The following is a 21,811-nucleotide window of genomic DNA, read 5'->3' on the forward strand; positions in this document are numbered from 1 at the left end:
GGGGTACATACAAAACAATATTTGTATGTGTATAGTAGCAGAGTATTACTATTTTGAATGAACTCATAACATCACCACGTACTAGAATAAAAAAAAAGTTTTTTCAATTCGTCACCGTCAGCCACCGTAGGCTCGTGACAGACGGCAGTGATTTGAAGTTTAGGGGGTGTGGTTTTAGTTGTAGGTGGACCCGTCTTAATGTTTTTCTTTTATGTCCCGCCCTCTACGCGTGCTACTGGTCGGCTGTGCACATTCCAGTGTCCGATTGGAGGAAAGCTATGTCCGTTATTAGTGCTGCCGACTAAACCAGGAAGTAGTAGTGCAAAGTGGTGTGTTGGCGCTTTGGAGAAATTGGACCAAAGTACAATAAAATTGACTGTTCTGACGTCTTTTTGTCCACATAATGCAACCAGCTATTGCGTGAATGCAGTAACATCTATACTAAGCAGCACATAAAGAAGAACAGTAAGTATCTTCCAAAATACAATGCACGAAGGCGACTTTTAGGCATTATATCTCCACTTCAATGTTTATATGTAATGAACAATATAATAATGACATATACTTTTGCCTAACGTTGAAATGGGAGCTCTGTAAACGTATTGTGTGTCATTCAAACGCCATGATTTTCTATTTCAGGGACTGCGGAAAGAAAAACGATGCTTGTTGACACAGAATTTGAAGAAGCTAAATTACCATAATGCCTGTTCAAAAAATTATCACTTACACAATACGTCTTTGCAGTGTGTTGTAATTTATGCTGCAATTTTCATTGGATAAAGAAGTATTAGTATGCAAAGCAAGCATTGTTGAGACAGTGGGATAGCTTAATTCATGACATAACAGATTTTATAACATCTTTGTAAAGATGTACTGTATATGCAAAAAAAAAAATCTTAATTTGTGAACTAATATTTAAAGTACCTTGTAGTATTAGTAGAGTATAATAGTTGTTAAATCCTTCAAGTAACATAAAGAAAAGGTATATTGTAGCAATAGTAGAGAATAATAGTCCTTCTGTAACGTAGTAGAATAAGTCCTTAAAGTAACCAAAAAAAAAATACTTGAAAAGCATTAACCAAGGGACATTTACTTTATTACATTCCACTGCTGCTTAGTTCTCAGCGGTATACTTAATTTCCTTTCCCTCAAATTACCGGTACCCATATGTGTGGGGGGTTTTTTTAGAATGGTGATTGTGGTAACCCTGTTCAGGGCAATAAAAGCTAATATTTGTGTTTAGATGTGATATTGTGATATTGTTGCATGGTGTAACATCGCCTGCAGTTTCCTGGAGCCTGTTGTGTCTTTCTGAAAGCATTACACATTATTTGGAATTCACTCTTCGATCATGCTCTTCTTACTTCCCTTTAATTTTCTTACTCTGGTTTTAACACCTCCTACAACAGTGTTTGAAATGTAGGTGAAGACAGCATTTTTAGTGTAAGGAAAACCTTAAATATCCAAAGGTAGCAGTCTCCCATGAGTAGATATCAGTCAGCAAAACAATGAGCCAAACACCCTGAGTACGCTAATTCTGTTTCTTTCCTGTTTTACCCTGGCCTAGGAGGCTGTCTTTTAATGTCATCCTCTCTGTCTTCTCCTGTGTCCCCTCTCTTACATACATAAAATGATGCATGATTATAAATCTTATGTTTTAAAAAAATTATAATTAGAATAGGAAGATGTTTTATTTATCTGCCCTTGGACTCATATTTTCATTTTCACTGTTTAAACAAAAGCCTACAGTATTGATTGATGCAGTGTGTTTGTGAAGAAGCCTGTCTAGAATTTAGAGTGAAAGAAGCCATACAGGCATATAGAAATATGTATGATGGGCAAATTAGTTTTATCTTTTTAGAATATATGATGCAAGTGACTCTATATCTCCTATACACATGTATGTGTCTGTATTTTTAGCTCTTTCCTTTTAAATTTTCCCTGTGAGCTGGCATGGTTTAAAAGTAAATGAGATGGATATGAATGCATATTCTTTGAGTATAATGATGCACATTGAAGGATGTAACCGTTTTATTATATGTAGTGGATGCTTGCTGAAGATAAACCATCTGCCCAATGTAACACCTCTATGATTGTGTAAATTTGATACCCTTTTATTTCTTGCTACAGTACCAGAATGATTCTATATCTACATTTGACTTGACTGAAAGATCAGGAGTATTGCTGGGACCTAGCTATAACATTCTCTTACTTATTCTTCTCGTATCTCCTCAGGCTGACGAAGAAGAATGGGGAAGAAAGATGCCAGTTCAACCAGATTACTAGTAGATCAGTACCGTAAACAGATCGGTAAGTTCTGGTCAGTCTGATGAAAAAGATTTAATTGTTCAAAGTTCTGCAATCAAAGTGACAACATACGTTATTTCAGTTTGATATGACACCAGCAAAATTTAAAGATATGGTCACTGTTTTTTTTTAACTTTGTTTTGTAAGAGTAAATTTGCTAGACCCTCGGGCGTGTCATTTTATAAATACATATATTTATTTTAGTTTCAGTACAAGCTGTTGAACTCTTGGATGTCTGTGTCATTTACGCAAAAGGCAAAGGAGGAATTTGCTCAATCCCTTTGCAGAGTCCTGCAAACCTTTCCAAAGGCCTAATCAAGGCAGTATGCTTGGTATCAAGTTAAAGTTTGGTTCCCTTTGGCTTGCCAGCTGTGATAATTACAACTCCTATCATGTCTTTTTTGTCTTTGCTTTCCTTTTGTAGAAAAAAAATAAAAGGTTGCCAATGGCAAAGCTGGATAATTGTTAGCTGCTTTGACTGATGGAAATACCAACACAAAGGGAAACTTAGCTTTCCTTGAAGGCTTGTAGATTATACTCCAAATCCCAGGAAGGTCCGATGGAGTAGTCTGATTAAGTACAAGACAGCAAATATGGTGAAGCCTTAATAAAAACTTGGTACTGATCTTAATATTTGGGTTTCGAGGAATGTGAGAATTAGCTGAGATGATCACTTGGCAAGAATCACAAATATAGAACACAATCCACTAAAGATTGACATGATCTGGAATATGTATTTAAAATATGTGAGAAAATTTTTGAAAATACTGGTACTTCCAACAAATAAGTATATACTGTATAGTGCGTCTCCAGAGGACAGAAAAAGACGTGCACTGAACTACAGCACATTTCTGAATTATATCTTGCATCCAATTATGTCATCTTCAATTTTGTATCTTGTTTGAAAGTTATTTTTGATTTCTTTTATCAGTTGTCCAAAGTGAACATTAATTAGCAGGATTCTGACACCCTACCAGTTATTTGAGACGCGTTATCCTTGAAGTTGTTTTTTGTTTTGTTTTGTTGAAGGAGTAGAAAAATTATCTAAAATAAGTGACAAACATCTTTCTGCTCGTGTGCTTCTATAGTAATACCAGTAATGGAGTCACTTAATTTTGTGGCTGGTAAAGCCTGATATATAAACCTTCTTTATTTTACTTCAAGAACATGCACATTATGACGTATACTGTTGAATACTGGGATGAAATCACAGGGAAGAATCGCGGCTCATCAAGACTATCTATAGAAGCAGTTCACTCTGCTCCTAGATTCAGTCAGTACCTCACTGATACAGTAAATAAAGCAATTCACTTTAAACTACATAAAGGCACTTACATTTAATGAATCCTGATTTCCAAACCTGCTCTGAACTTGTTAATTCTCCAAAATAAAGAAAGTTTAGGGTGGCATTATCAAATCATTTTCTTTCTTTGGCGCGTGAAAACCTGGTGAGATGTTTTGTCTTGTTTTCTCCATATTGCTGTAAAGGCTGTTGGTGTTCTAAAGCACAAGAAAACAAGATGATTAAGTCCACGGGTATCCCTTAACTACTTGTTATTTTGTAAAAGCTTTCATCAGATGAGAAGCGGATAACGGAACAAGCTCATCTCCAATTGTGAAATTCCTGACCAGGGCTGGAAAAAATTGTGCCTCTTACCTCCACTCATTTTGCAGCACAATTCATCAATTCAAATGTATGTAACACAGTGTCAGAGACACTTTGGTCCTCTCACCTTCATTCCAACCATTTAATTTCAATAATTTCTCTTTTTGAAAAGAATGGCCAGTGGAAAATTTCATTGAACCTCTGTTTAACGGAAAAAGTTGAGGAGTGGGCTGCCTTGGAGATGAAAATCTTGAAACATAGCATGGGGTTGGGTCTTTTTTTAAAGCTAGAATCAGACACACATGGTCATTTGAATTCCTAATAAGATGGCTTATTCATGAAAGATCAGCAGTGGTCCGGCTGGTTGTTGAGACGTACCATCATCTCTGCTGGAGTGCTTTTGTCGTGTCGCATGGCCCTCAAACAGCCACTGTTGACTCTATTTAAATACCATTATTAAGCCTGTTATAATTGTGCAAAGCTACCCTTAGGAGAGATAAAACCGTAGCGTTGCTGCATGGAAATGCAAGCGGTCACTGATTACCTCTGCAATTGTGCATACACCCAATATTTCAAGTACAGAATTGAAAATTTGCATCTGCAGGTCCTGCGGTTTAGAAAATTTTGCCTCCGTCAACTTACATGTTGGGCAATGCTCCAATTCCACTACCACGCACTCTGGCAGATGCCAGTGATCCGCACCATGTGGTCCCTGACTATTAAGCTGCCATAGACACCCAGAACTGTCAGACATGCTGTCAGTGGGCTGCCTCAATTGTCCCAGGACTCTCAGAGAATTCAGTGGTGTGGTATGTCTGTCTGTCTGTCCATCCATCCAAAACTCCTCATCACTCTGCATGTAGTATCTATGCAGGACAGCTAATCCCCAGTGGCACAAACCAAACCACACATGGTGGATTCTTCAGGTATAGTTGAGCTCCTCTTTATATAGTTATGACTGATTATGTACTTTAGCTTTGTAAACATGCAGACCTGGCTTGATTCTATGTTGACCAGCAAAACGTGTTATTGTCTGCAAATTTGATGTCAAAATCACAGATGGGCCAAGACCTACTCAGTTATTCATTGGGGGAACTAAATGCTTCGCCGTTGCTTCATCGGTCACACTCCATAAAACAAAGCATTAGGTAAAAGTCAATAGTTTAAATGGACAGTAACTGATCTGCAGCAGTGGTTGTCTTGCCTCCATCAACAGTCTGTCGTACCTGAAGCGGTTAGATCAGAGTATAGTGCAGTTTTTCCCCTCATTAGGACAGGGGTTCGATCTCTAGCCTTTGCAGTCCACATGCCAAAGAGCCCCTGGGTACAATACCAAACCTTAACTGCTTTCAGTGACTGCTCCATCGGTGAGTGAGCGATTGTGCGATTATGGTCAGGCTAGAAAGGTGCTACAGTCCATTTACCGTTTACATTGAGCAGCACTTTGTGTTTTCCCATCACTGCCACCTTCTTCTCAAAACGTGTCATCCATATTGTAGCTTCACTTTGTAGAGGATTGCACTGCTGCAAATACAGATCGTAGCATTGCATTTTATACATTTTGACATGGTTTTTTATTCTTATTATTGATGACACAGTGCTATGCAGTAAAAATGGCACAGAATTAATGAGTAGAATTAGTGAGTTGCTATGACACAGTTTAAAGGTTTCATGTTTATTCTTATTACTACAGTTATGCGGCTACAGTACTCTTAGATGTCTTCTCTTCTTCTAGCATCACTTTAATGGACAGTTTATGTGACACATAAATCACATGTATTCCTTCTTTTGAGTGCTCAATCACCGGAAGCTAATTTTAGCTAAAACCCCCTACCTGTTTTATTATTCAGAGCAAAACGATAGCTCAAGATAAAAAATAATTTCTCTCCGGTGTCAGTCAGACAACATTTACGGGTAAATACAACAACAAACGAGTGAAAAAACTGGCATCTAAGGGTATGTACAGTAAGTGGTCTGAGGGGGGAGAGGACCGCTTTCACTTTTCTCTCATCTTCTTGACATGAAATCAGTGATAACCGCCATAAAAACACACCCAGGGAAACCTCTCAGCAGGCACTAAGGACTGTCTTACACAGGCTAATATTTTTCTGAGACGTCGCATTGTTGTTGCTATATGGGGGGGCAGTGATACCTTTTCAGGGTGGCAGCCAGAAGAGGGAAAGGAGAGGAGGACAGCCTGTAGCCCATTCACAGGTAATTGATGACAGAAAGTGTCTAAAGTGTTGCAATTACAAATAGGAGTGATCATAAAAGAGTGTGTGTGTGTGTGTGTGTGTGTGTGTGTGTGTGTGTGTGTGTGTGTGTGTGTGTGTGTGTGTGTGTGTGTGTCCTTATTTGTGTGATTGTGTGTATGTACACATGGTCTGAGCCATGCAAACAAACCACAGGAGAAAGGCAGCATATGGCTTTAAGAACTGCACCGCTGTAGTGTAATAACATCACAGCATTTCTCTGTAACTCTCTCCAAAATTGGCAATCCTTGCTCCTATTTGTTGTGATTATCCTGATTTTGCTCAAATTAAGTATTGATTCTGGCCAGACTGTCGTGATTGTGTTGAGTTTAGATCATTTAGCATATTAAAATCCTTTCTCCATGGCATCTCGGGATACGTTATGCATCTTTAATGAGTAAGAAACAGATAATCTGCACGTCTGTGAAGCAGTTTTGTGATATGTTCGAACAGTTTCTTTTGAAATGTAATCTCCAGATGGCTTTAATTTTGATTTGTTTTAGTGTTTTTCTTTATGTGACCACGTTGTTCCGAACAGAGAGTAACCCGGCTGTACATCCGTAGTTAAGGAGTCGTGGTCCATTCACTTCTCTTCAAATACCACTTGATCTAATTCACTTAACACACAAGTGTTGCACCGTTAATGGGGGTGGGGGTGGGGTCAATCCACATCAGCATTTTTAATGATTCTTTGTCTTTGGACACAAAAGATGTCCGGTTGCCTGGGATACCTGGTTTTCATGTTGATCTTTGTAACTTCTCTCATACCCAGGATGTTGAAGAATGTCATCTATGAATTAATTGTGTTGTTAATAATCAAGGACATAAGGGCCTAGTCGCAAACATAGGAAATGGCTAACTTGGCTAGCATCAGTGAAATTTCCGCAGCTAGTGGACTTTTGTTGTATTGCACAATTTGTCATTTAGCGAGCTTGTTAGCCTTTTGAGCTTCTTGCCCTTCCGTCGCTCTCTATTGAGGACATTACATACAGTCCGGAGAAAATTAGAATCCAGAGTAAACACTAGAAGCTAATGAGTATTTCTTCCTGCTTCTCCTGCTCTCTCTTTTGCTGTAAATGCAGTCTTTAATTGGCTGGGAGTAAAAACAGCTTTCGGATGTCACGTCACCAACTGAGAAAACCTTGGAGCAGGCTCAGCGACGTGGTCTATGTCGTCTCTCCTTATGAGGCACATCCATTTATTCACCATCTGGCCTTCACGCCAAACTTCCACTCTCAACTTAAACCTGCTCTTAATTCTAAACTTGTCCCTAGATTTCTAAATTAACATCTTGCTGATTTGTGTGCAATCTGGGGTTTCTTACAAAGATAGAACCATGAGAGCACATACTGTTGGGCAAGCTGCTGCCTTTCTACCCCATTGTTATCAAAGTTCCTTTTCCTGCATTGTGTTGTTTCGAATTAGACAGTTGCCACTGCTTCATGGAACAGCTTATGTGAACACACACACACACAAGCACAAGTACACACACACACACATAAATACATGCGGTTGGCCAGGTGGCCGGTTTGTCCACATGACTCACCCTTGAGGGTTGAGCCCATGGGAAGTCAAATGAGGACAGGTAAAATGTTTGCAGCTCAATCTAGAAATGACTCTTTGTATTTAACCTGCATATGCAGATGGTGAGGTGAAGGTGAGTTTAATTATTTTACACTTTTTACAAAGCAGAAATCAATTAAAGTATTTTTTAGAAAAATGCTCCGGCCTTTCTTGTATGTGGTTAAATCAGTGTTTATTATAGGCCTTAAATGAACAGCCACACAACAGAATTTCCTGTCTATCATTTTGACAGAGAGGATATTAGAAATGGTGCAAGTCTATTTTTAACCATTATTTTTTATATATTATTAATGAAGAGATATTTCTCATTGATTTCAAGAGCTTGAAAAATCTGTTTAAAAAAACAACACAATCATATTTAATACTGACAAAAGAAACAATTAGAAATCAAACTGAGCTCAACTGACTTGCTGTATCCTCTCCCTGAACTCAAACTTTCTGTTGTTTGTCTGGACTGATATTCAGTTGTCCTTTGAATGTAATCAAATACAATAAGGGAGACTGACTCAGAAGCAATCGTCATTAGGTCTGGGTCTATGCCTTGAACAAAAGACTTGTAATTGCCATTTTAACTTTGTTACGAACCAGCACTAAATGAAATCACTATCACTGAGATTTAAATTGATTTTACAAGCCCTCCTCCACAGGAGGAAATTCAGTAGCATCAGCAGGTGTGATGCAGATGTGCTCCAGGGCCTTCACTCCATTACTGTTTATTTTTTCTGTCTTTCAGGTAAGCAGGATTACAAAAAGACCAAATCAGTCTTAAAAGCCACGCGATTAAAAGCTGAAGCGAAGAAGAACTCCTCAGGATTCAGGGTGAGACTTGTTCTTCTGCCTAAATGTCCAGACCTGTTTCTTTGTCCGTGATCTGTGATTCTGATTTTCCCTCTTTATGTCAACCATCATTATTTTATTTCCAGCCGTTTTCCTGCGAATATCTGTCTAACTGGAGACTATGTGTTTTGTTGCTTCTCCTCTGAAGCTCAGTGATTACAAGAATTATAACTGAAAACGTGGCTTTTTAAGACACAGTGAATTCCTGGATGGATTCAAATCCAGTGGTTGTTTTTCAATGGTAAAAGAGCATTGGAGATGGACAAGGACAGACAGTGAGGGATGTTTGGGAATTATAACGAGCATAGAAGACGAAGATAATAAGACAGTGATAAGATGGATAGAGGTGGGTAATGTAAAATTAAAGGGAGGTGAGGGTGTTGCCAGAATAAGAATGTCCGTGTCTCTTCCTTGCATTATTTTTCACAGTGCGTTGATCAGGAGCTGTGGTGCATGCAAAGATGGATGACTCCACATTCATCACTCTGGCAAACACTGTTTATGCTTTTACTCCATCAGTTCACAAAGAAAAAGTTTTTATTCATGTAGCTTAAGACCTTATGAATCTACTCGCATGAGTTTATAAATCTTCTGTGGAATTCCTAATCCCATCAGATACAATGTGGTCCTCAGTGACTTCTATAGCTGTTAAAAATGTAAATCTGTGTTCACTGTTAGTTTTTTTTATTTATTGTATGTCGCATTGCAAATCAGTTCTGTTTACACCACATCACAAGCCAAAAGACTTCACTTCCTTATTAAGCTTATGTTGGCATGTAGTACACAGAGATGAACAAATCATAGTGAGGATTAAACACTGGGTAAAATGGTCAGGTTTTAAAATATGCATCTCTAAGACACGGAAGGCCTCATTAAGCATGTCTTTAATCCAATTAGATTAGTCCATATCTTGAAATATTGATATTGCTTATGAATAATTCATGGTTTTTCACGCCCAAGATGAGGGGAACCTTCAGAGGTTGGATTAAAAATACCTCTGGGACAAGCATATTAAACTGACTTAAACCCTTTGGCCCCGAGTTTGATTCAAATGCAGCCCAAATGTAATGGATATTTCGTCATGCTTGCTTTCCCATGGAGTTCTTTCAGTGAGCCATAAAGTTGTGATTTCTGCACAGCTCTGTGATCACAGCAGAAAGCCTCTCTTTCTCTGAACCTTTGGTGGACGGCCATGATTGGCTGCAGTTTTTGAAGGAAAGTTACTGTGTGGAGCATCTCGTCTCTTCCTCCCTCTCCTCTCCCTCTTTCGCCATATCTCTGGTGGAGACGCTGGTCTCAGACGCAGCTGGCATCTCAAAAGGGCCAGCAGACATGCGGGCGCAGAGACTCCGACAGATGCCAGGGGACGTTGTCTCGGGGCCGTACCAAGAAGCAGGACAGTCTGCGCGAGTTGGCAGAGGAAAAGATTTTACAGCATCAGAAAGAGGAAGCGAGATAGGGAGTTCTTCTATTCCCACAATGGTGATCAGTGGTCAGGATGCTCGATTTATTAACCCTAGAAGAAGCAGACCGCATGCTATACACACATGTTGAGTCACAGTGTGTTTGCTTCCGGACCACATGTGCCGATACGCTTCCTGTCCAGGTGCTTCTAAACTCTGGATGTTTTCAGGTCATAACAAAAGAGATGAAGAGAGAGCCTGGGAGTCAACCTCCTGTCGGTTCTCCCAGAGAAGAAGTGTGGATCTTCAAAGTAGCTCCAGCACACCAGCAAGCAGCACAGGCAAAAATAAAAGCCTGTTGCCATCCCTGATTGGGAGATTAGCCCTGTGTTTGGTTCTTCACTGGTTCCCCTCACTGTTACTCAGTGGCTGAGCCTCAAAAGTCGTGAAAAATAGTTCTAACGGAGTTGACAGACAAGTAGCTGATAATGAGTATTTCTTTGTGTGTGTGTGTGTGTGTGTGTGTGATTCCATCCCATTTCATCATTTCAGATATTGGATACAGCTATACATGTGTTTCATCATACAAAACTAACTTCAGTCACAAAGCTGGTTGTCTGTAAGACCTGAGTATCTCCGTCAGCTTCAGATTTTTATCCATTCTCACGTTCTCGTTTGTTTGTGTGCTTGTTTACATAAAGATTCAATGCATTGTTTTATGATGATGGTGAAAAATTATAAAGATGTATGAAGAGAAGCTCTTTTATGATCCTGTTATTGGTCTATTTTGAACTGACACAAAATATCACTGACATTGTTAGATTGTTAAAAAAATTTTAATTATTTATCTGAAAATAATAGTGTTTATATTAATCAATAAAACTACTGTAGTTTGAAAGTATCTCAGGTTAAAGATTCATTTCCCGAACATCAGAAGACTCAAGCAGGATTTTTACATGTACAACCACGACGCAAATGTTAACACAATATGAATACAAAAAAACAAAACATAAAAATAAGAAGTCATCAACTACTTTTGTTTTACCAGTCATGAAATATAACATAATGGCTGGTTGTGTGTTGCCGTGACAGATGGAATTTGCTCACCAACCGCAATCCAAATGCACCAACTGTTGTTTAGCTGGTACTGGTGGTCTGCTACGCACACGCACAAACACACACACACACATGCACGCACACACACACACACGCACACACAAACAAATCCTGTAGTAGAATAAAAGGAGCAGATGAGGGGATGTGTGCTGAGATGTCGCCACGGTGACAGGGACCCGGCTCCCAGCATGCAGAATGCCGTCGTTGCATTGAGAGCCACGTGATGAAGACGATGATAAGCTTGGGTCCCATCCAGGGGTCTTCATCAGCATGTGGGCTGTGTGTTAGCGTCTGACGGTGTGTGTTTGTGAGACGAGGTAAGAGCCGGCGCAGTCGGCCTCATCTGTTTCCTGGAAAACGATGAGCTCAATCAAGTGCAGGTGCTTCGGGACGACTCGAGTGGCAAGCGTGTTTTCATTGACAAGTCACTGGAAGCAGCTGTTCTCCCGTCTGAGACCTGAAGCCAAGAAAGGAACAAACAAAACGCTTTTGTTTCAGCGAAACGATTACGTGCATGAAACCTGCCTCCTTGATATAGACGGCAGAAATACAAACCCGACTCACAACATGCGACGCAATCAGACCCACGTGGTTCGATAACGGTCCTCTTCTCTCGCAGGCCGAGGCAAAATAGAAAAGTAAATCAAGTCGTGGAAGCCTGGCGGTTAATATATGAAACTAAAGTGCATGAAATTTAAAAGTTTTCCAATTAAGTGAGGACTTAAAGCTGTTTGGGAGCTGCTGGGATGTAGATAAATGTGGGCTGAGGCTAATGAAGACCAATGCTGCTGATGACTAGGCACTACAACATGTACACAGATAGCAGTGGCTGCTGTGATGCCTTTTAATTGTCTGCCTCCCCTCCCCATCCCCTACCCCCTGCGCCCCCCTTCGTCAGAGAGAAATTATTACTCGCCCCCACCATCCCTCGCTTATGCCGAGCCTTATCACTGGCTTGTTTTTTTTCCTCTCTCTTGTTTTTCATTTCTGTCTTTTTTCTCTGTCATTTGGCCAGAATGGTAAATGTTCAGTGCTGTGTGTGTATGTGTGTGTGTGTGTGTGTGTGTGTTGTGTTATTTTCTCTAAATGTCATTCGTACATTTTTGTTTGTTGTTTATTTTTTCTGTTTAGTATCATGTTGCCCGCTGCTTTCCCATTTTCTGTCTGTAACCTTTTAAGTCCTTTGCTTGTCATAAAAATATGCAACAGTTATCCGTTATAATTTGATGTAGTTGCTCAGAGAGTTTCCAGCGTTGTCACACCGGAGGAATTTTAAGGATTAATGCAAACATCGGTTTTTTTGTTCTATTGTGGTCCAAAGATTTGAATCCACCCGTCACATCACCTTTGTTGTCGTGGCGCTGTTTGAATGTAAAAGCTCATTTCCATGTTCAGATCAATTATTTCTTTTTTTAATAAACCCGTCAGACTGCCGTCGGCTCTCCTTTTTTTAAAGCTCTCCAAGCTCTCCAGTTTTGATTTGAAAGTTTGCTGCTAATGAGTTCTCTTGATAAAGAATAACTGGCATTGTTCAATACTTTAAGTGGTCCTAATGAAACTCCAGCTGATGAAGATTGTAATCGAGTGAGCGCCACATAATGAACGAGCGCTCCAAATTCCTGTTTTCAAGTGGAATGCCACTCCTTTGGAAAGGCTCAATTTGTTTGACAATTAACCAATATAACAACCCCCCACCCCTACCCCAAGAAATAGGACGTTTTTGAAAGTTTAACTTTTCAGCCAAAGTGCTTGAGACCCTGTTGGGTGAGAGAACATTTTGGATCATTCGTTTTTCTGGCTCCAAAACATTTACCTTCGCTTCTACGCGGAGGCCGTCCCTTAGCTCATGGGGTAAGAATCATCTCCTTAAGGTTTCCACACACTTCATGAATTGTCTGATCGTCCCCCATCCCGACATTTTCAGAAAGTAATCAGTGAGACTTGTAGTCAGAGGGGGACAATTCGACAGTTTTGATCTTCTGTCCATGATCTCTTTTTTTTTCAGGTAAATCATATAATTTTTTTGTGTTACGTTTCTATACTTTGTTCACTCATGAACAAATAACTGTCAACAGTCATTCTCAGTACAGTAATCGCTTATGTATTTTTAAAGAAACACTTAAAAGCACTTCAAACCATCTATAAGAGTGTGGGAAAAGGCAAAACACTTATAAGGTGGTTTAATATCAGTATGGGGAGGGTTTATAAACGTTTAAATTACTGTAAATAATAAAATAAATAGTTTGTCGCTTTATCGCAGAATTTCGCTATTTGCGGATGGTCCTGGAATGCAGTAACCGCGAGTAACGAGGGATCACTGTATATATCAGGCTGCAGACTACAATAATGACGGGTAGAAAGAGGACCAATGTAAGGCCTCTTACAGTACTTGTGCAGTAGATTATTGTATGATGTCTGTTAAGTATTTTAATGGACATGGACCGACATAGTACTCTTTGCAGGATGCAGCAGTTAACATGTGATTTCACAAGAATCCAACAGGTGCAAAACATGCCAAGGAAATATCTTCTTTAAAATTGTTGTTGGTTCGTTTTCTTTCTCACGACCAACAAACCGATCCGAGGTTCGACTGGGAATGAGCCTCTGCTGCCCAATTTGATGATTTCGGCCTGTTTGTTTTGTCCTGAATCAATGTGTGATTGCTGTATTTACACTTTTTTTCCCCAGCAAACAGATCTTTTCATCCTAGCCAGGTGTGAAAAACTATCAAACCTCTTTCACACAAATGTGGGTAAAAATCAAAACACATGCTTGTCCATTTGGACTTTTCCATCAGCACAAACTTTCAGGAAATATTGATCATTTATATTTCTGTCAATCTGTCTCGTGTCGTTTGTCACTGCTTTGCACGTCTGCTTGTTCTTGCTTCAACTTGTACAATATGCAAATGTCGCTGTAAAGCGCCAACACATGGATAATAGGATTTGATTTGGTGGGATTAATTGAGGACTCAATGCAGCAATTAAATAATTACAAATGTGGCACAGACAGTACTTGTTACTGTGCTGAAACAGGTAGATAAATTAGTGCCTGTTTGGTGTGATTAGCTGTTATGAAAAACAAATAAGTAATTGTAGATAAAGTTAAATGCCAAATAAAGAACACACTATTAAAATAATGAAAATATTTCATTTCCCTGTTTACCTGCAAAACACAATTTTGTTTTTATAAAACCGGACTTTTACCCAAAGAGTTGGAATAAACTTTAATAACTGTTATAGTCATCTTTTAAAGCACATTTACAAATTACATATTAATGGAATAAGAACTATTTGAGTTTTAACTAAATGAAATCAAGGTTAGCTGGTAGGAAGTGGATGAAGATGCAATTATTAATTTGACATTTTCTCTTCTTTTTCAGGATGCATTCCTGGTCATTGCAGCAATCCTGCTGTTTGTCTTCTGTATCTACGCATTCTTCTTCCTCAACCTGAGTTCAGAAATCGATCTGGATGTCGATGTGGATTAATAAGAGAACAGCCAACGACGTTGTTCTCCCTACGATCAATACTCAAAGACCATGAAGTCCCAATCACATATAATGACCAAAACACAACTTGTGTTAAACTTTGGGACTGATCGACAGTCTTCTCTTAGATGGCCCAGGTTGATGAACTGTCTCCTCTCTTGAAAGTCATTGTCAGGAATTTTTTTATTCTTAATTTGAATCATTTTGTCAATTACTAGCATGCGAAAACAGTGAATGTTATCATTACCACACGTTGGTTCTAAAAATCTTCTTCTTTCCCTGAGCTCAGATCTCGGAGCAAAACAAAGTCAGTGACATTTTTTTACCCAAGTCTTCCAAGCTACAGCCTAGACCGTGATCTGTTAATCATATTCAACGGATTCACCGTCTGCTGTTGTCTCCAGTAATACAAAAAATGTAAATCTCTCATCACACGGAGACAAACACTTGCCTCACATTCCAGTACGCAAACCTCCCGGATATCTGGAGATCTCAAAGTGTGAGATTAGATTCCGCGAAGCCCGCCTCCATGATTGAACATGCGTGCGGAATACAGGGCGACACGTTGTACCTGCTGCATATACAGTACATCGTTTCTAAGACATACAAAGGATTAGCAATACAAATAGGACCCCATTTTTACATTCAAATGGAAATTACATACATAAAATAACTGTATAACGGTGAGCCTATATGTTTCTCATAAGGAACACCTTGATATTTTTTTTCCCTACATGAGATGTATGAATTGTTGTGAAGCGTCTCCATGGTAAAGATTATGATGGATTGTCAAAGCCTTTTTGTCCAGCGATTAGATCTTTGTGCGCTAGCACTGCTAGATGGAACGACTGACCTTCCATTAACAATTTCAGTCCGAGTGCCTCCACTGTTTGAGGGACCTTTTGTTACCTAAGTGCAGAGTCAGAAGCTATTTTTATGTAGTCCATTTGCTTTCATGCCAGTTCACTATATTCCATGGTTTTCTTGCCATGCATCAGTCCTAACTAGCAAAAGCAATATTTTCGTCTCAAAAAGCAATCGATATACTTTTTCTTACCTGATGTTATTGCAATGCATAAAAGGGTCATGGACAGCACACAAGAGGTCTGGTCTTTCATTCCAATTAAGTCACTTTCTAAAACAAGTCTTACGTCTCCTGTTGTTTGTATTCTTGGACTATCCTTGAAATCTTGAGATGGATTTTAAGTTTTCAGGGTCTCCCTGTTTTTTCACCTTTACTCTTATGACCTTCCGCCCTCTTGTAAAACAGGGGGGGAAAAAGACTACGCATCCAAGAAGTCATTATGATAAGCGTCCATCCATACTTTCAGTGAGTGGCTTTTTTTTCTTCCCTGGCCTTGACACATTCAGATTTCCTCCCCCACCAATGTGGCAGATCTGTAATTCACTCACATTTGTGACAAAAGATAGCTCAAGCTAAAAGAACTGCATTTTTGACTCCTGTTATCTTAAAAGTCACCATCGCTGACTCTCAGGGCTTTGACATCAGCACAATGGAAAGGAGAACACAGCCATATTTATTCAAACCCATGTTTGGCAAGATGAGATGCTCGAGAGGCTTGTGTTGTATGTAAACATTTAGATTTTTGTATTATTATGATCCAGTTACAGGATATTGTGATATATATTATAAATGAGTTTTATACTTTTGCTTTTGTTGAACAATGTGGAAATTTAAATAATGCTTGAAACATTTTTCTAAACGCGATGCATATAGTGAATCTGCCATGAGCTTCACCAACCAGCTACAGTACATCAGATCATTTGAAGTGTTTCGCAAAGCCTGTTTATGTTGCTACGTTACTGTAACTACTATATATAACATACAGTTGCATTGAAAGATCTAACAGGAAACCGTGTGGTGCATACTGCACTTTAATTAACATTGACATTCTCTTAACACGCAATAACATCTTCTACTCTTGTACACCTGAGTATTGGTATTTAACTCTTAAATGCCAGTCTGGTTTGAAAAATTGATGGATAAAATCATAACTGTGTCGAAGAAGCTTTAAAGAGAAATTTGAAAAAAATGTTCCTTTTTAAAATTGAATTATACTGAGCAAAGTTCTCATTGGCCCACATGCCAAGATAACTGTGTTCACGTGGGATCCCCCGGTCCCAACATTTAGCAGGACCTAAACGCTAAAAAGCGCTGAAGCTTTACCTACCATCCTGTGACAAATGAGCTTGATGCTGCAAGCCCACATCCTGCTCATTAGTCATGTGACTTGTATCACCAAGAGTAATTACATCTAGCTGGAAACGTGCGTGTGCAACACGCCCGCCCACAACTAACGTAATGTTACTACGCTTTCCCACACTTTGGCCAGTTCTCATGCATGTGTGGCATGAATCATAATTATGACTGCTGGTGAACCTTACACACTGCAAACACGGAACATGCTCGGGTTGCCTCTCATTATATTTTGCTTGTGACATGTACAAACACGTGTTTTTCTTCACGTTGTCCGCTGGTTCTGTGACATCTTGTGAGCATACATGCACATATTTTCTGTGTAATTTCAAATATTGACCTTTGTTTTGGTGCAGTGTGTGTGTGGATTTGTGTGTATAAGTGAACACACAGGGGGGTTGTGTAGTGGCCTATCTCCTTATTCTGTTTGTGTATGAGTGTGTGTATGCATTCTCAGTATTCAGCACCATGCTTGCGGCCATGCTCCAGTGGAGCGCTGAGTCTCTCTGACGGACCGGTGAGAAGTGAGGAGGGTCAGTCCCGCCAGGAGCTCATTTAGTCTCTATCTCTATCTACACACAAACACACACTCTACAAGTTTCTCACAAGGGGGGTGAGGGGGTGGGGGGCTCTTCTACTACTCTCTCACAAAAACACATGCACACATCTGCACGAAAGCACACACAGTTGCACTTCCATTTGGGAGATATAGTGGGAAAACAGGACTGATGATGCATGTGACAAAGTGCTGCTGCCAGTCTCGCACATAACACCTTCACACTCTTCCTCTTGTCCCAGCATCCCTCTTCTTTCTTCTTCCTCAGGTCGATTTGCCACTATTTCCTCCCCTGCCTCTGCAACTGTTTAAAAATTAAAATATGTTGATTTATTTCATGTTACTGACTATGGCGCATAGATCCAGAGTCACAAGGTCCTCACAACTGAAGATGTATAAGCTAATGTTTAAATGGCATCAAATGGAGCAAAACATATTGAAAGAGTGAATTATGTAATGGTTTTAAATTTCATGTAGTTCTTCATGTGTTTGACTATTTATGTATAGGATAGCTCAGATTAAATGGTTTAACTCTTCTCTAATTGGACAAAATGGTTGTGGATTGAGAGCGGACCTTGTCTGGCTTCAGTTTCTGATAAATCTGAAGTATATAAAAGCAGTAAAGACGTCTAAACTTTTACTGGTTGCAGAAGACTCAGACTTCATGGTAAAGATGGATATGCTGCTCATTGTAGAGTTGACAATGAGTGTGGAGCTGGAGTCCGTCCATTAGTCGATTTTATTTGCCTTGGTAAAGCATCCGCCCAAGTGGAGTTGATTTTATGAAAGATAAGTGTGGTGGAGATTCCACTGAGGCAAAGTCAGATGTGACATAGTCACGTGTTTCACATATTTTGCATTCATTTTGAACACGTTGGAAATACGTGTTTTTTTAAAGAACTTCTGTGTTATCCCCTAATAATTATTATTTCTATGTATTTCATTTATCAATTCTTACAGTAAATTCATTCCTTTACTACGAATCTCCCACTTCATTGAAATGCATGACAAACTAACCATGATCATCCATATCAGTGCTGAACTTGACAGTCCTTCTTTGGTGTTTAATTCCTTGCCGACCTCTATATCCTGTGTCTCTGATATGAATGCATTAGCAGAATTTGCGCCGTGTGGTGGATTAGAAATTCCCCTGTGCTTTGTGAGGTGTGTGGTAATGTCAGACTTAGTGGATTCTGCTGTGAATCACATCCTCCCATCGTGGCTTTAATCCCTGATGTGGTACTTAATGACACAAAAACCAAAGACCGAAGAAAGAGAATGTGACTGAAAAGTTGCCGGAGACTAAAAAAGAGGTCTGAGGACAAAACTATGACTCACAATGTCACTGAAAACATGAGGTTTTAGCTTGTTGTGTACATTACACACATGTGTTTACAACTGATGCATCCATAATAAGTGTGTTGTGACCAGACAGGACAGGTGCTCCACAGGTGTGTTCTCCCTGATACCTATCCCTTTCCATTTGCCTGTCGGTCTCTCCATGTTTGCACACTCTCATTGTGTTCCTCAAAGAGGAACACCTGGGCTTTGCTGTACATGGGCTTAATGCCCAGCCCCGTGTCGGAAAGCAACACACACACACACACACACATATACACACAAGATCACTGGAATGAAGCCAGTTCCTGTTACCGGCTAAAGCAGGAAGTAGCAGCTGACATCCTATCCCTCGGCTCCCAGGAGATTCAACACCCTGAGTAAACCATCCAAACCAGACTTACCCGTCCAGAGTCAACCCTCTTGGACACGTCAGTTAAATCACAAAGCAGAGCACGCTGTTATCACATTAAACTGATATCGGGTACATCTGTTTATTGTCAAAGACATCCCTTCATCTTGCCTTTACAAGGTTTTTATCACACCAGGAAAAGGTGGTTTGCGGAGATTCCTGAGCTACAATTCATTTAATAAGCCCAAGTGGCACGTGGCACCAGCGGTACTATGGCTTGCCATATGGCTTGCTTACAGTGTCTTGTCTTTGGGACTTTACAGGTGTCTGTAAATTAGCTCAAAAGCGTGGGAGACGGAGGCAACATGATACCCCAAAGACTCCCAAGATATGCAGCAGTGTTGCCGCGTTTCTCGTAATGGTCCGCTCGGCCACGCACCAGTGAGCGTAGGATTACCTGAGGGAATAACTCAAGCAGGTTGTCTCCCAATTCTTTTGGTTTTTGTGTATTTTGTATGGGAATGAGAAAGGAGATCTCAGCTCCTACCTTTTTCTGCGAGTCACTGTTCCAGAGAGTAGGCAAGCACTGATGAGCGCATTCAAGTAGCAAACTGGCTCACTTGATTGTTTCTTAACCATCGAGCTCTGCGAGCACTCCACAGTTAAAAGGAACGGCAGTCACTGAAGCGTTTAAGCAATACAGGTTTGCCTTACCCTTTTTTTAAAATGTAATCCTTGAAGGACTTATGTTTAAAACAAAAAAATAAAATTACCCCTCAGGTCCCCTCTGAAAACGTATTTCATATCAGATTTTCAATTTTTTACTGTCGTATTTGATATTTTTCAAGAAAGGGCCTCCAGGTAGCTGCAGAGTTGTTAAGTTTAAGCAAATGTTCTTTCAAAAAGCATGATGTTTAATTTAATATTGATGTAGGTATAAATTAGAGGATCTTAAAATGAAAGTTATACATCCAGTCTGGAAATTGTGAATATGCTTCCAACCTGTTCTTCACTTTCTTAGCCTCTAAGCTAAAGATGATGAACAACCGGCCATTATGACATCGTCTAGTCACGGGTTCGACCTGTGCAAGATAGTACCCCCCCAAGGAAAAACTCATTAGTTAGATGAGCAGAATAACCCATGTCATTAGTGGTGACATTTTAACAGGGTGAAGCATCAGCCAGTGTGTTTTGGCAACAACGACAATGGCAAATGATACATGTTCCGAGAAGATGGTGGCTATCAATCTCTCTGCTCACCTCTCCATTTTGTTCACTTGTTCCTTCTTTGTGGGTGAATAAACCTGAACAGACATCACATGACACCAGGGTAACGAACCAGAACGCGGCATCAGTATTCAGACGACAAATTGTGTGTGTGTGTGTGTGTGTGTGTGTGTCTTTCTGTGAGTGTTGGCCCATTTTGGTTTGTGATTACTATTTTTCACCTGAGGGAGAACTCTCAATAGAATAGATGTCTGCGGGGAACGCTGACACCGTTACATGAAGCCATGAAAGAACAGAACAGCCTGCTTTCAAGACAGTAAGAGACTCTTTAGAGATCACAGTTATGGAGTCTCTGATTTAGAAGTCTCTTTCTGTCTTTCCTTCCGTCTTTCTGTCTTTTCCCAGATGAACACACTGCCTCCTCTATTTGCTAACTGTTCTTTTTCTTGGCCCCATCAAGCCAGAGGTCACCAGAGGGCAGGGCAGATATCATTTAGTCAGATGGACTTTGGAAGAAGACAGAGAGCCATTCACCGCTCTCCTGTGTTTTTTTTCTTTCTCCTTACTCGTGTTCACTCTTGATATTTGGTGTCACAAAATGTCCTGAAAAAGCAAGGAGAAGGAGGTTCCTTTTGATAAGAGTTTGAAGCATTTATTTGAAAATCTGACTCCTGCAATTAATTGCTTATTACATCCCACTTCAAAGCGGAGATGTACTGTATTGTGATTGTCAGTGTTTGTGCGTTCGTCCGTCCGTCCGTTAGTTAGTCCACCAAATGTCTTCGCAACCGTTGCAGATAGAAAGATAAAACAAAAAGCACATTACTCAGGCAGCAAAGGGGATGAAAATGAGAGGATGACCATGACCTTGAGAAAACCGTAGATTAAAGCTACTGCTTTGAGCTATGAAAAGCACTAGCTTCGATCTTTGACCTATGAAAGTAGGTCTGGGTGAAATCAAAGCACTTGCCTTGATCAATGCAAGTAGGTCAGGATAAATTTTTCAATTCAGGGGTGTCACAGGATATTGCAGTCTGTGACTGCTTTGGTCCATGTTTCTAATTGTCTTGAGTTCCCCAACGATATTGAATACTGGTTATTACAATGTTATGGTCATCCCTCGAAGACTAGAAACAGGATTGTCACTGGTTGGACAGTGGAGGGCTGGGGAATGGGGGTTCTGATGGACCTGAAGTCTTTGGAGTTTCTTCTTCCGTCAAGATGTGCCTTGAAGTCACTGTTCAAAGGCTTGAAGTCATCACAGAGTCAACATCAGCTGTCAGGAGGATATCTGAGCTGTCGGAGCAGAAAGCGGAACACTGAGTGACATTGCAGTTTAAACAGGTGTCCACTCGCCAGAGGAGAGGGAAAAAAAAACTTCCTGTGATATTTGCATTTGACTTCTAAATACCCTCTGCTAAAACCGACACACACACACACACACACACACACACACACACACACACACACACACACACACACACACACACACACACAAACGTACATTGTGTGTGAGAGAGAAGTT

At 40.0% G+C, this 21,811-nt stretch overlaps 1 protein-coding gene across 1 annotated transcript; it reads left to right on the plus strand.

The window, feature by feature from the left end:
- The first annotated feature begins 314 nt into the window (after positions 1–314).
- Positions 315–16,194, plus strand: triqk (triple QxxK/R motif containing). Its single transcript, XM_068333033.1, has 4 exons — positions 315–465; positions 2,236–2,310; positions 8,483–8,568; positions 14,488–16,194. The coding sequence occupies exons 2-4, from the start codon at positions 2,250–2,252 to the stop codon at positions 14,593–14,595; spliced, it is 255 nt and encodes an 84-aa protein (XP_068189134.1). The 5' UTR covers positions 315–465; positions 2,236–2,249; the 3' UTR covers positions 14,596–16,194.
- The last annotated feature ends 5,617 nt before the right edge of the window (positions 16,195–21,811 follow it).

Source organism: Antennarius striatus, chromosome 14, assembly GCF_040054535.1.
Source record: "Antennarius striatus isolate MH-2024 chromosome 14, ASM4005453v1, whole genome shotgun sequence".
Lineage (NCBI taxonomy): Eukaryota > Metazoa > Chordata > Actinopteri > Lophiiformes > Antennariidae > Antennarius > Antennarius striatus.

Excerpts from the sequence above, each read along its gene's own strand:
- triqk (XM_068333033.1), top strand. The coding sequence starts at position 2,250 with ATGGGGAAGAAAGATGCCAGTTCAACCAGATTACTAGTAGATCAGTAC. Across the intron at positions 2,311-8,482 it reads TCAGTACCGTAAACAGATCG|GTAAGCAGGATTACAAAAAG; the intron begins GTAAGTTCTGGT and ends TCTGTCTTTCAG. Across the intron at positions 8,569-14,487 it reads AGAACTCCTCAGGATTCAGG|GATGCATTCCTGGTCATTGC; the intron begins GTGAGACTTGTT and ends CTTCTTTTTCAG.